Source organism: Ambystoma mexicanum, chromosome 3q (genome assembly GCF_040938575.1).
Source record: "Ambystoma mexicanum isolate Mex_15411 chromosome 3q, UKY_AmexF1_1, whole genome shotgun sequence".
Lineage (NCBI taxonomy): Eukaryota > Metazoa > Chordata > Amphibia > Caudata > Ambystomatidae > Ambystoma > Ambystoma mexicanum.
This window is the reverse complement of record NC_090926.1, coordinates 1147461114-1147476398: the sequence shown is the minus strand read 5'-3', so window position 1 is coordinate 1147476398 and position 15285 is coordinate 1147461114. Positions and strand designations below refer to the sequence as shown.

Genomic DNA, 15285 nt, shown 5'->3' with positions numbered 1-15285 from the left:
TGCTCTGTGCATGCCCTGTTGAACTTGATCTGTTGCTCCAGCTTTTTCTGGCTCTGCAGTAGGGAGTCCAAACTGTCTTGGCGTTCCTTCTGCAAAGCCAGAAATCTGGTATCCTGGTATGTCTTTTCCTGTTGCAGTATATCCATGTCCTCTTTTATTTTAATGATATACTGCCTACTATCATTTTCTGACTCCTGGCTCCCCTGCAGCCTCTGCTCAGAAGAGACCAGGTCAGATTGGACCTTCTCTAACGCCATCTGTCGCTTGTTCGCCAGATCTTGGCTTTCCGTACATTTATCCTGCATGTCTCCCATATATAGGTACAGGTATGCCGCTATCCTAACCATCTTGTCTTGTTCATCCTTAGCTTTAGGAGCCATGTATAGTTCACTCAGGGCCACGTGTAGGGGACCCTGATCTCCCCACATATCTGACCCTGTTTCAGTGACCTGTTGCGTGATGGCCTGCAACCAGACCATGCGGTCCTGGTGAGTCCACTCACCTCTCACAAATAACTTATGTAAGAAGTGCTCTCTGGCTATTTTCATGTCTACTAAGGTCGTCATTCTAGAGATTGGTCTCTGTCCTGACTTACAGAAATTAGTATTTTATTTTTGCAAAACAGACCTTTTTCTTAGAGCGTTCCTTTGAGGAGTGCTTTACAGCGTAACACAGCGTGGTGATCCGACCGGATATGTGTATCTGGTCAGCTGGCACACTGTATTAATCTGCACAAGTGATAGATCTAACCCAAACATCCCGGACAAGCCCCCAATTTGTAAGAGGATTCAATTCAACACTACAGCTAAGTCAATGCCTAGTCTGGGATACTGAACGGAAACCCTTATTGATATATCTTTATGTCCAGTTCATGCATTCTGGATGACTACCCCTATATAACACCCCTCTCTTGGAATCCTCCTGACCCCACTGAGCCAAGAAGTGGTTCTGTTTTGCAAGTTAAAAGGTTTATTTGAGAATTTAAACAATATAGATATATATCACACTTTATAATAAATTAATAATTGGATATCACACTGAATCTGAGCAGTAATCAATAATGGATAGTCTGGCACTAGCACACTTGTGAATAGGAACAGAAGAATAAGGTGGTAGAGAATGCTTTATATAAGTTCAGATGGATGTAATGTTTAATGAAATGCAATACAGAAAATACTCAATATGATTTCAACAAAACAATGTAATCACTTTTCTCTGGCAATCCCCTCCCCCCTTTATGCAATGCAAGGAAATGGAAGGAAAGCACACAGTTCTCAGAAATGCAATCAAATGTAATTCAGTTCACCCCAGCAAGCTTAGACTACAGAAGTTGGAAACACAGGCCCAAAATGCTTTTATATATGCTGGCAATGAAGTGAAAAATATGCTAAAATGCTTTTAATTCCCTCTAGAGGTTCAGGGTGAGTTGTATCAAGTTAATATTAGTCCAGACTCACCCTAGCAATGATTCAGGGATGGTTCTTAAGAGGCAAACAAATTTTTAGCAAGGAAACTGCTGTTTTCACACGTAGAGAAATTTGCAAATCGCGGCAAATTCGCGAGTGCGTTTCTCGCGATTGCGGCAAAAGTATCGGGGGTAGGAAAGTTACTGCAAGTCTCTAGGACAAACGGTCACGGAGATATGAGCGATTAAATAAAGGTAGTTTTTCGGATTTGGAATGTTAAAATTCAAAGTGACAAGTGCAGCTTGCAACTAGAAAATGACAGGTGACAGCTTTACAAATGACAGGTGACAGTTAGGAGGCAGTTCTACTTAGATTAAAATAGCTTGGATTAGATTATTTTAACTAAGAGATTGGTTCTGCACAGTCTGCTAGGTACTCACAATATATTTAGAAATAGAATGGGCCTCGCCACGGATCTGGTCAGGTTTTAGACTGGACTCTGGTCTGGTCTCTGCACTTCACAGTGATCTGGGTCAGCTCTCTGGTTCTGCTAACAGTGGTCTGGGTCAGCTCTGCTCTCTCTGGATCTTTCTGCACAGCTTTCCCTGGAGATTGATGGATTTGAAGTCTGGATCTCTGGATGTGGTATGGTCCGGCAGAGCGCGTTGCAGCAAATGGAATTGAATGTCCCTATCTGTCCTGACTGTCTGCTTTTATGTGTTTTGATGGGTGTGTGAGCAGCATCACTAGCCAGCCCCTCTATACTTGTCATTGGCCACTTCATCCTCTTCCCCTTGATTGGGGGAATGAAATGAAGTGTCATCGTGATGAGGTCTGTTTATGGTACAGAGAACCCACCACTGTCAGATTACACACAATCTATATTTTGACCCAAAAGACATATTTGCACAGGTACACATTTGTTTAAAATTACATGCTCCCATCACATATCACAGGAGGTATACCCTGTCCAAATATGCTCTTCCTGGGAGCTTGCATTCAGAAATGGCAACATATTTCACTTTTTGGTCAGGTTACCAATATCAGATTCTTACTCAAATGTATACACATGTGCGCAAGGAGTATGGACATTACTTGATGAAGTGTCAGATTTTTAACATGCATACATTTTAAGTAATACCCTCTTAACTGCTAGTTTGCCCCCAGATCATGCCACCGGTTCTAAAAACCTCTTAAAATGTGGGCAGAAAAATCACAAGAATTATGGTATCATTTAAATAATTTTCACAAGTCCGTACTATGAGTTATTCATCTTTTTCTAAAACCATATTCTGGCTACAGGGGTGTGTCTTTTCAGGTCACATGGTACAGAAACCAGTTTTTCCACTTTCTTCAAGCTCAGCCTCTGTCTCCAGTTTCTCCCCCTCCCAGTTTCTGCCAAGAGGAAGCCATTTTTATTACCCCTGCAATAAACCATCTGCCTGGGCCCTGGAAGGCCCATTGTTCAAGAGGAAGCCATTTATGGCCACTTCCATAAAACATTTGCCTGAGTCAGGACAGGGCTTTGTTCAATTTCCTGCAGAGCCCAGGTAATTCAATCAGAGAAGTGTCAGATCCCTCTTGGTGGGAGCAGCAAAAAAGCAGCTAGGCCTGGGAACACAGCAGTTGTGCAAGTCTCATCTCCTGTCGGGGGTAGCTGGTGGGCAGAATTCAGTTCCTTAAGCCAGGTTTCAGATAAAATGTCACTTTTGTTCCCCAGTTTAAGTCAAGACAATTTTTACATATGCAGCTAGAATGCTGATTCTAAGTCCAAAACTATGGCATTTCAACAATTGCAACCTATGTGACACTCAAAAGTAGGTCACTCATTTCTTTTAAACATTTAGATTTTTAGTGTCTTTCAGTCCAATTTTACTTAAACTGCTGAAATCCACAGCTCAGCCAGTCTTGTTATAAACCTTCAAGTCACTTCAGAATATAACTTTACATTGTATCCACCTCTCAGTAAGTCTTTCTTTGGCCTGCCTTGGGTTCATTTATTCAGTTTTACACAAAAAAGAAAAAGTCTGGTGCTGTTTTAAAACGCCGGCTTTCTGATAGTGGTGAGTACCGGTATTGCACCTATTTTTGGGATTTAAGAAAATGAATTCCCCACAATTTTAGGTTGCTTTTGGCAATCATCATTGCCATTCCCAATGGTTTCAGGCTACTGTGTGGGTAGTCCAATGGTGGTTTTAGGCAGTGCCCTTCTGTGCCCATAACATCGGCAAAAATGAGTGGCAGCCTATTCTTCATGCATTTCCCTGTGCATTTTCTGGGAAGCTCTGGCCATCATGATCTTTTCCATGTCAGTACTGCACAGTTTTTGAGGTAGGGCTCGGATGTATGGGTAAAAACATCCCACACTGTGTTAACAACTGCAGAGGGGCATTTTTATTTTGAAAACCGACACAAAACGACAGTTAGCTCCAGTTTTAAACTATCTGCTTTATTTTCACATGTTCATATTTAACCCACCAAAAGCGTTTATTTGAAAAATATAGCATTTTTCTCACATTATATATGACACATGCCTTTGTCAAACATTAAAATACAAGCAGGTAACCTTTTCACACATTACCTTTTTTTATGAGTCTTTACATCTAGAAAGTACATTTTCAAAAACCACGTGCAACTTTTTTGCTGTCTGCTGAATTGCATTCTGGTATGTGTAGTCTTCCATTCAAGGTGGGGTGAATAATGCCACAGTTGTATATTTTTTACCTAGCATATTTATGTAAGGATGTGTATATGTGTATGAGTACTTCACTGTGGTTTGTATACTTTTAAAGTCATCTTCATAAAACAGAGTATTGTTGAAAGCTAAAAGTGATAGAGAGAGGAGGAAAGGCAGAGAGCAAGTGAGTCATGAATATTTACCCAGGATGTGTCAGCAGAGGTTACAGTCCTGTTGACAGGGGAGGCTTTTTTCCCTGGTTATGGCCCTGTGCTGATTTTCAGGACACAAGTCGAGGATATTGGTGTGTGGCCAGTGTCTGCCCACCTTTTTCAGAAGGCAGATGCAACCCCTGCTGGGTGTTTTTGAGGATGCTATTCAAAACAAAAGTCTGCTTCCACAAGTGTTTGGCTGCTAGGATTTCACCCCAGGTTGTCATGTTTCCAGTGCAGCCGATTACCCACAAGACTACATAAAAGTGTCTTCAAAGCACACGCCTCTTATTTGGATATTGTTTTCCAGGGAATATTTCATCATAAATGGTTGGGTTTAAAAGGTGGGCTCCTTTTATACTTTGCTAGTTATTAGAAAATCTCTGCTCATTTGTCTTGCGCACTTTCTTCTAAGGGGAAACGTCAATTGAACTAAATTTGCATATTCTACTTTAAGATATGTCCACTTATTGTGAGTATATTCATAGGTGCCAGTTTTTGATTTTCGCAATGCGGCCAGAAATTCAGACACTAAGTAAACCAAAGGAGATGTACATATTCACAGGTCGAAACAGCACATTTCACAGCACATTGTACAGCAGAAATAGGAAAAAAGCCATATACTTTACTGGAAGGTTGAAACATAAAACATCTCAGCAGTTGCCTAACCTGCTGAGTTGTCTTTGAAGTATTGTACAATGGGATCCCCTGCTTCCCCATGCTACTCTCATGCCCACAAAACAGATTTCGCTGCCCACATCCTCCAATCAAGGTCCAGGTAGTCCATTGATCCTTTCCCATTTTGAAGTGAGCAGCACTTGCTAATGTTGCAAGATGCATGCCAACACATAAACAAGCCAGAACCCAGCAGTCATTTAAATGAGCACAGCAAGAACAGATGCAACTGCACCCTCCGCCACCCTGTGCTCGGCACCTAGGTGTATATTATTGAGCCCCCTCCCCAATTTTTTAGGACTTCAGCCCAATTGGAAGACTTGCAAAATTGTTTGCTCTCACTGCCTCAAGACCTCCCAGTTAAATAGGCTCTGTCCCACTTCATTAGACGCAACCTGCTCAGTCTGCCCCAGGGTCAATCCCTGCCCTGACATGACATCCTTGGAACCTGCTTGAAGTTCAGCCAAAATAATAGTTAGCTGTAGCTTCTGAAATAAGCATGTTGCTAGTTTGCGCAGTATGGCCTAATATATACACAATCAAAATAACAATAATAGCCGATTCGATAGCACTGTGAGTAGAGCGCTCGCATTGACATCTGTGCAGAGCCTGCTGATGCAGGTTTGAATCTCAGCAGGGCCAAACTCCTCCTTCGGTAAATGAGCACCACACACCATGGGTAATAATAAGCTAAGCAGCGCTCAGATACCTGAGGGTTCGTAGCGCTACATAAATTGCTAAATTATTATTATTAATAGTGAAAGTGCTGCAGAATCTACAGTTACCTTTAGTGAGGAAAACACAATCACCAGATTTTTGCAATGCCTCCCACAGTCAGATAGTGCTTTCAAAGAGAACTTTTGAAAACAATATTTCTACCAATTCCCCCTGGGAAGAAGATGTGTTGAAGTGTCTGAATTGCGGGCTGGTCTCAAATCCCAGCATCTCTACTTCACCAAGGTATGTGCTCCTGGGCAAATTCTTTTTATCTCACTATGCTTTATCTGCCAAAATTACCAGTCACTACAAGGTATTCAACACACACGTTTGATACTTCAAAAAAAGCCTCACTCCTGATATGGCCACATAGGTAAATACGGTGTATGGTCATTGCATCGAATTATTACCATCGACGGACCATTCCATCGAAAAAAATTGCATCAAATACATTTTTTTAAAAAACCTTTTTAAAAGGGTGGCCCCTTAACCCCTGTTTTTTACCCTTTAAACCCATTTAAATTAAACTAAACCCTTTACCTTTAAAAAAGATGCTTTCGATGCATATTTTTGATGCAATTTTTTCGATGAAATGGTCCGTCGATGGTAATAATGCATTATATGCAAGGACCAGATAGAGTCAATATTAATAGCAACAATTCATGTACTGGACGTCACAGTGTGTCTCCTGCTTTACTCGTGGCAACGTGTTTTTAATACAACTTCCCATGACATCTTTGCATATTGAAGACTCATTCTATTCTCTAATTTTGCGTAATATCGCTTATGTCACCGTTGGGCACATCTTGTGCCGCCCAGGGCCCCCCATATCCCAGTGCCGTGCCTGTATCTGCAGCCGTGTTGGCAGAGTGCGATTTCCCCACACACGCCTTTCTTTACACACTTCCGTTCTCACGCGCCCACACCACCGACCACCACCCCCGCCTCCTTCTGACCCAGGCCCCGGGCCGCATGAAATGGGGGACGATAGAGGGCCTGGGAGTTTAGGCGCGGGGTGGGGGAAAACGGCACGAAAGCATAGGGAGGGGCGAACGACCTGGCGAGCACAAATAGGGGTAAATTACAGAGGAACATTTGCGAGTCGCTGCATAGCGTAGCCCGCAGCTGGTGTAAAACCGAGATCTTTATGTCAGAAATAATACCAAGAAGGGTCTGGTATGGGGCACAGAAGAGGCACGCAATTGAAATAGCCAGAAAGAAACTAAATAAATCAGTAGAAAAGTACTGCAAGAGCACAGGGCTACACTTCATAAAACATGGACTACACCGGAACAATCCGGACATGTTTCACCAGGATGGGGTGCACCTATCAAGGAAGGGATGGGGGGTTTTTCCAACAACATTTGTAGGGCACTCCAAGAACGGGGTTGTAGGTAAGGTGCTTTCGGGGGGACCTGAGAGGGCGTAAGGAACACCCGCTCAGGTGTGGTGGAGGTGTGGTGGCATGTGCCCAGGAACGAAGGCTCAGGGATAACAAGGACTCAGGAGGAGCCCTGGGCAACTTCTGGACTGGACACAATGTGCCCAAAGGCATATGGCAGTGTAATTATTTTGTTGTGTTGTATTTTCTGTAGAAAATAAAATGCCTACAGCCTACAACTTTTCCATACACATAAGTTGTCTGTGATGTATTACTTAGGTAGGGATCTGGTAAGAGAAGCAAAGTGAACCCACACTACTCAGGCTATCACGGACCTCCCTGTTCAGGTCTGCGCTGCATGCCCCCCTCGCAGCCCCTCCCGGCGCTTGGGCAGGCGTCGGAGTGTGCACATGTGCCTTGCTGTGAGTGAGTGCCTGCCTGCCTGCCTGCCCACGGGCACGCCCCTAGCCGAGCCTAGCAGCCCGTCCCGCGCCCAGCGCCACTGTGCGTGTCACTGCTTGTGGTCGGCTCGGGGATCGATCTGTCTGTCTGAGAGGGTGCCGGGATCTGTCCGGGAAGGATCCGGGATTTATCCAGGCGTGTGTGGGAATATTGGCTGACTGGAAATATGGATCGGACCACTTGCTCTCTGCTTCTAGGTAAGCCACCAGATCCATTTTACGTACGCTATGGTACCACTCCCCAATCTATGCCTTAGCTGCACTCTTCAGCGCCGTGAAGCCCAGGGTTATTTGTATAGCGCCTTTGCATTCCCACGGCGGCTTCCAAGCACTGGACAGCAGTCGGAACACGGATATTTCGTGTACATGGCACCAAAGTGCGCGCCTGTTGAATAATGCCTCATTCATTGCTGCGGACGGACCCGGGGGCTGCGCCCTCTCATGCCCCAAAAGGTTCTGCGTCGCCCTCCCCCTCTCCTAACCCCCCCGCCCTTTTTTCTCCTCTGAAATGGACCTCTGTTCGGAGAAGTCAAAGCCCCTCTGTGCATTAGCCCCGCGTGTACAGTCTATTTATACACACCCGCCCGCTCTGCATGGAACAGGGGCCCTTCGAACGGCGACAGCCCCGTGGGAAGCAGTGGGGTGTGGCTGGGGCACTAAGGGGCAAGAGACATCTGCCAATAGGTGTGCTATCGAAACCCATGCCGTGGCACATTGTGACACACCATGGCATGTTATGATATGGCACAACAGCATACAGTGCCAGGATGGGGCATAACATCCCTGTTATGCCCTGCCATGCTGCAGCATGTACTGCCATATGATATTTGCATTGCGCCTTGCTGCCATTGCTATTGCAGCAAGGCGCTGTGGCTGGGGCCGGCTCTTCCGCGGGCTGTAGTCCAAACACACATGAAATAGAAGGCGCCTAACATGGCATGCAACTGATTTATAATGTCAAGGGACTGTGCCGTTATCAGCGGAAATCCCCAGTGCAATTGCCATATTGTGGACAGTGTTCAGGCACCACAGCGGGAACACATTTCCCTGAGAGCACCACGTTAACTCTTGACAGTGCTACATTGTGCCTCAACAAAGCACAACGTGTAATTCCATGGCATAGCATGGCATGCAGTATTCTGAAGAAAAAAAAAACATACAGCCATGTCCTAAAACAGCGTGCCATACATGCCAGCATGCCATAAATGCCACTGCACCTGGCAGCTCGCTAGCTCTGGTAATAACGCACGGAATGGACCATAACATGCAACACCATGGCAAGGCAACACATGGCATGCCATACAGCGCTGTACCGCGATCCTAGAAAGAGAACCCGCCCAGGTGGCTTCCGGATGTCTGGGGTGTTTACTAAAAGCCTTCTCTCTGCTTGTTTCTCTGCCTGCACTCCTGTCTTGCACTTTACTGAACCTGTTGTATTTCACTAACCTGTATGTAACTATGTTACGTACGTATATGTAAGAAATGTTCCCAGAAGCCTCAGGGCTTGGTGCGCTTTACAAATAAATGAAATTCAAATACACCATCAGCCCTGCCAGTGTTTTCGGGGTCTGACAGTTACACCCCCATCCGAGAGCCTGTCTGAGATCGCCCTTCCCTTTTACGCTGAAAGGAATTCTGGGGCGGCGGGGAGGGGCCCAGGGGCTGCTTCTGTTCTGCCTGGGAAACACACGGGGCTTTGTCTCACACGCCCCTGCGTTTATCAGCAGCGGGGAGCAGTGCCACCATCATCGAACGGGTCTGCAGCTGTGCACAGACACAGACAATTTAAGGAGACCTCTTAACGAGTCCGAGACTTGTCTTCCTTGTGTTGAACGTGTAAGCGAGGGGGTGGTTGGCTGCGAGATCCATCAGCTGCAGAAATGCGTGCCCACCCTGCAGGTCACATGCAGAATTCAAGCAGGGATGGCTCCGCATTTCATCACTGTCACCGCTTCCTATTGGCCCCTGGCCCTGGAGCCCACCAGTTCCTTCATAGCTGTCTGCACAAACTTATTTGCCTTTTCTTAATATTAATGCGATTGCGCCCATGGCAGAGTGACTGTCGGCCCTGCCTTCTCCAACCCCTCTTTGCCTATTTGGCAGCTTTTGCGGTGTTTCACCACTTCCTCGGGCAGGGGTGGAATGAAGCCATTGCAACACATGACAACATTGCCGCTTAAACAGGCCCTCCTGGAAATCCTCTTGTTGTGCCTGTCTGCGTGCCTGATTGGTAGTTTTACTCCGAGAGACCCGCGTTAGACGTTGGACTCCCCTACACATTGCAGACGTCAAGGTCTACATTATAATAATTAATTAATTAGTCTTTTACACCGCGCTCAATACCAGTCTCTAAGCAGGGGACCAGGACTCAAATCTGTGTTGCTCTGTTAGCTTACTTCTATGACAAACTGGAACTGAAGAGAAGGGAGAGAAGAAAAACACAGCCCACCCTGTTAGAGTGCTCTCAGGAAGGCAGGAGGGGCTGGGGTAGTGTCTGTCAGGGTAGGTGCAGCCCAGTTGACACTCAGTATGTCAGGCCAGTCTGCTTTCAATATCATTGCTGGCACAATCATCCACATAGCAGGTTTGTGCCTCTAGCAGACCAAAAGAGATAAGGAGCAGCCAGTCAGTCATGTGACAGGCCTGTGACTCGTGGAACCCAACGTGGTAAATGTGAGTCCAATACCTTATCAGGATTGTGTTACATCACAATACTAAGGACAGGGTGGGGTTTGACCTGAGACAGAGCACTTGACAAGGCTCTGGAAAGATTTCGTGCTGGGCATTCTGAGGGCAGGTTGGGCTGTTTTGGAGAGAATCTGGCAACGCGTCATTGCCTTAGAGAGGCTGGTGGGGCTGGTGCAGTGTCAGTTGGATGTCCATGAACGGCTTTGGAAAGAATGATGGAGCGTGTCAGGTCAGAATGTGTGATCGCTGCATCTCTATGGGTGGAAAAGGTGAGGGTGTCTGTTGGGATAGGCACTCATGAACCCACAATCTACCTGTGCCTGTCTCTGAATCGGATTTGTAGTTTTACTTAGAGAGGCACGCATTAGATGTTGAACTCCTGTATGTACTGCAGTATACATTTACATTATGCATATCTAATCATAAGGCCAGACGCGCAACCTATTTTTTTATTTTTAGTTTATTGTTTAAAGTGCGGACCTAGCTCAAGAGCAGTGGAGCGCTGTGCAGAGTGAGGGTAGCCGGCATTTGGGCTGGCATCTTTTAACAGCAGAGCAGTACTGTGAGGTATGTGTGGCCATTGGCATTAATCCCTGGTCAGGTGCTGTTGAAAGAGGCATGTTTTGAGAGATTTGCAAAATTGGAGAATTATGGGGGCATTGCGAGCCGACACCGGGATCGAGTTCCAGAGGGTGGGAGCATGACAAGAGAAGGATGTTTGCGTCCTCTCTTTGTGGACACGTTGGGATTCAAGCCAGTTGGTCAATTTGCTGCGCGAGGAGGCACGCCGCCAAATACGTGAAGCTCAGCCGCCAGGTACGCTGGTGTGCTACTCGTGACTGCTTTGTACATCATACATGTAGTCTTGAACAGTATCCTGGCTGGGAGTGAAATCCAACGTAATTTGCCGAGGATGGGGATCATTTGCTCACATTTCCGTTCTCCCGTAAAAAGTTGTGCTGCAGCGTGGTGAACTGCTTTAAAAAATATATATATTATTATTATTATTATTATTGTATTCAGTTAATAAATACAACTTTACAATTCACATACAAAAAACAATTCAATTCACATAAAATAGCACAAGCAATTATTTATGAAAATTAAAATCGAGCAAGCAGAAGAAAAGTAGAAATAAATAAATAAGAAAATCAAACAGCAATTTAGGAGCATATTTCTGCTTTTAGGGGAGCCAAGTGAACAGTTGGGAGCCCTGTCAGGAGAGCATTTACCCCATCAATGCGCAAGACCACAATCACCTGCACTACGGTCTGGAAGTCCTGCGGCGGGATGAAGGGTTGGATTTTTCAAAGGGTAGAGATACTGAGCCAGGCTATTTGGGCCTTCTTAGCTACGTGTTTCTGGAAGGACAGATTGCTGTCAATGGGGAAACCTAAGGATTTTGCTGAGTCTGAGAGTTGTGGATAAAATTCTTCTAGGCACTTATCATTGAGCCATTGTTGGGCAAATAGTTTTTTGCGGGCGCACCGATGAGGACGAATTCAGTCTTGGATGGGTTTAGTTTGAGGTATGCAGTCGACGTCCAGGACTGGATGATGGCTAGGTAATCGCAGAGACGAATGACTTCATGCACGCTATTTACTATCATGTACAACTGAGTATCTGCGTATTGGTGGATGGCCATATTGGGATCTTTGAGGAGAGTGCCCAGACCTAGGTTCGGACTATCGAACGTTTGCCCCAGTGCTAAAAGACGAGAACATTCATGTGGCTACGGTTTTGCCCCTTGTGCAACACTGAATGGAGCAAACATGTTTCTGCAATAGAGGGAACGTTTTTTGGCCCCTTTTTTTGATAGCATGGCAAGGAGTAGGCAAAATGGGGCTTGCTCCAGTGTTGGCTGGACCTTAATACACAGCATTTCCAACCAAACCAGAAGAGAACCCTTCACCTTTCAATCTGAAAGATGGGACTTGGAGTCATCAAATCCGTTTGGTTGCGGCGACACGTAAAACGCTGCAAAAACGCGACCGCTCATTTTTGCCCCGGCGCGAACCTCTCTTTATTTAATATGACTGAGCCCCGTTTCCTCCTTCACGTGTCACGCATGGAGCAAAATTGTACTAAGTGCATTGGCTACATTGTTGCCACCGGCGCAATCAAACGTTCAATCAGCTGACCCCTGAGACGAACAGCTGCCTTCATTCCACTACCCACTCTACGTGCCCTCCGTAGGCACCCGGCGCGGTTTCCTAGGAAACTTAGGAAAACCCAATGGGGGAATACCTTGTGTTATATAGATACGTTTGCTACTCACTCATGAGTCATTGAGGCCACAAACCTTATTTGAACACTTGCGCATTATTTTTAATGTGTGCTTCTGTTTTATTGCACTTGGAAAGCGGCCATGCCGCAGACACTGCCTTCGTAGCGCTAGGAAAGGGGAAGATAGGTGAGAAGGAGTAGGTGTAAATCACGATGCCTCAGGCACTGCCTTCATGGCGCTAGGAAAGGGGAAGATAGGTGAGTAGCAGTAGGTGCAAGTCATGATGCCTTAGGCACTGCCTTCCAAGCGCTAGGCAAGGGGAAGATAGGTGAGAAGGAGTAGGTGTAAGTCACGCTGCCGCAGACACTGCCTTCGTAGCGCTAGGAAAGGGGAAGATAGGTGAGAAAGAATAGGTGTAAGTCAAGATGCCTCAGACACTGCCTTCAAAGCGCTAGGAAAGGGGAAGATAGGTGAGAAGGAATAGGTGTAAGTCAAGGTGCCTCAGACATTGCCTTCATAGCGCTGGGAAAGGGGAAGATAGGTGAGAAGAAGTAGGTGTAAGTCACGCTGCCTCTGGCACTGCCTTCAAAGCGCTAGGAAAGGGGAAGATAGGTGAGTAGGTGTAAATCGAGGTGCCTCAGACACTGCCTTCATATCACTAGGAAAGGGGAAGATAGGTGAGGAGTAGGTGTAAGTCAAGATGCCTCAGACACTGCCTTCATAGCGCTAGGAAAGGGGAAGATGGGTGAGAAGGAGTAGGTGCAAGTCACGATGCCTCAGGCACTGCCTTCACAGCGCTAGGAAAGGGGAAGATAGGTGAGAAGGAGTAGGTGTAAGTCAGGATGCCTCAGGCACTGCCTCCATAGCGCTAGGGAAGGGGAAGATAGGTGAGTAGGTGTAAGTCGAGGTGCCTCAGACACTGTCTTCATAGCGCTAAGAAAGGGGAAGATAGGTGAGAAGGAGTAGGTGTAAGTCACGATGCCTTAGACACTGCCTTCCAAGCACTAGGCAAGGGGAAGATAGGTGAGAAGGAGTAGGTGTAAGTCAAGATGCCTCAGGCACTGCCTTCATAGTGCTAGGAAAGGGGAAGATAGGTGAGAAGGAGTAGGTGCAAGTCACGATGCCTCAGGCACTGCCTTCATAGCGCTAGGAAAGGGGAAGATAGGTGAGAAGGAGTAGGTGTAAGTCAGGATGCCTCAGGCACTGCCTCCATAGCGCTAGGGAAGGGGAAGATAGGTGAGTAGGTGTAAGTCGAGGTGCCTCAGACACTGTCTTCATAGCGCTAAGAAAGGGGAAGATAGGTGAGAAGGAGTAGGTGTAAGTCACGATGCCTTAGACACTGCCTTCCAAGCACTAGGCAAGGGGAAGATAGGTGAGAAGGAGTAGGTGTAAGTCAAGATGCCCCAGGCACTGCCTTCACAGCGCTAGGAAAGGGGAAGATAGGTGAGTGGGTGTAAGTCAAGGTGCCCCAGACACTGCCTTCATAGCTCAAGGAAAGGGGAAGATAGCGAGAAGAAGTAGGTGTAAGTCACGCTGCCTCAGGCCCTGCCTTCAAAGCGCTAGGAAAGGGGAAGATAGGTGAGAAGGAGTAGGTGTGCCTCAGACACTGCCTTCACAGCGCTAGGAAAGGGGAAGATAGGTGAGTAGGTGTAAGTCAAGATGCCTCAGACACTGCCTTCATAGCGCTAGGCAAGGGGAAGATAGGTGAGAAGGGGTAGGTGCAAGTCACGATGCCTTAGGCACTACCTTCACAGTGCTTGGAAAGGGGAAGATAGGTGAGAAGGAGTAGGTGTAAGTCAGGATGCCTCAGGCACTGCCTCCATAGCGCTAGGGAAGGGGAAGATAGGTGAGTAGGTGTAAGTCGAGGTGCCTCAGACACTGCCTTCCAAGCGCTAGGCAAGGGGAAGATAGGTGAGAAGGAGTAGGTGTAAGGCACGATGCCTCAGGCACTGCCTCCATAGCGCTAGGCAGGGGGAAGATAGGTGGGAAGAAGTAGGTGTACGTCAAGATGCCTCAGGCACTGCCTTCAGGGCGCTAGGCAGGGGGAAGATGAGTGGGAAGGAGTAGGTGTAAGTCAAGGTGCCTCAGGCACTGCCTTCAGGGCGCTAGGCAGGGGGAAGATGAGTGGGAAGGAGTAGGTGTAAGTCACGATGCCTTATACACTGCCTTCCAAGCGCTAGGCAAGGGGACGATAGGTGAGAAGGAGTAGGTGTAAGTCAGGATGCCTCAGGCACTGCCTTCCAAGCGCTAGGCAAGGGGACGATAGGTGAGAAGGAGTAGGTGTAAGTCAAGATGCCTCAGGCACTGCCTTCATGGCGCTAGGAAAGGGGAAGATAGGTGAGTAGGTGTAAGTCGAGGTGCCTCAGACACTGCCTTCAGGGCGCTAGGCCGGGGGAAGATAGGTGGGAAGGAGTAGGTGTGAGCCAAGAGAGAGACTTTCCGTTGATGGCATTTTAGGCTTCATATGGGCTTGTGTAACCTGACTCCAGAACGAGGTGAAGTGTATGTATAGGGTATTAACTGAAATAAACAAAACAAGGGATGCTTGGGAAGCTGAGACCAGCTGGCTGATGAAGCCACCTGGGGTGTGCCTTTGCATGTTTTATGGACAAAGAAAGGAGGAGTGGATCCATAATCTCTTGTCTCAGGAATAGTCAATCGGGGCAGATATTCTGCCATCGATTAGCGCTGCCTGGGGAACAGGTGTGGGGGACATTTTGATCAGTGCCTCCGACTCCATGTGGAGACTATCAGCTCTGTGTAGACAGGCTCAAGCTGGGCCATAGGGTAACAGGGCAATACCAAACCAAAATGCTAGTGTGGGCCACTTTGTTGGTCAAA

At 46.8% G+C, this 15285-nt stretch overlaps 1 protein-coding gene across 6 annotated transcripts in view; it reads left to right on the top strand.

Moving 5' to 3' along the window:
- The first annotated feature begins 7502 nt into the window (after positions 1-7502).
- Positions 7503-15285, top strand: part of ADGRE5 (adhesion G protein-coupled receptor E5) — a 532637-nt gene continuing 524854 nt past the window's right edge. For 2 of the 6 annotated variants that reach the window (XM_069603969.1, XM_069603966.1), the window contains exon 1: positions 7503-7727. In XM_069603969.1, the coding sequence (XP_069460070.1) occupies positions 7697-7727 (31 nt within the window). In that variant the 5' untranslated portion in view covers positions 7503-7696. The remainder of the gene's footprint in view (positions 7728-15285) is intronic. The other 4 variants (XM_069603968.1, XM_069603967.1, XM_069603971.1 and 1 more) reach the window with 3 other exon arrangements.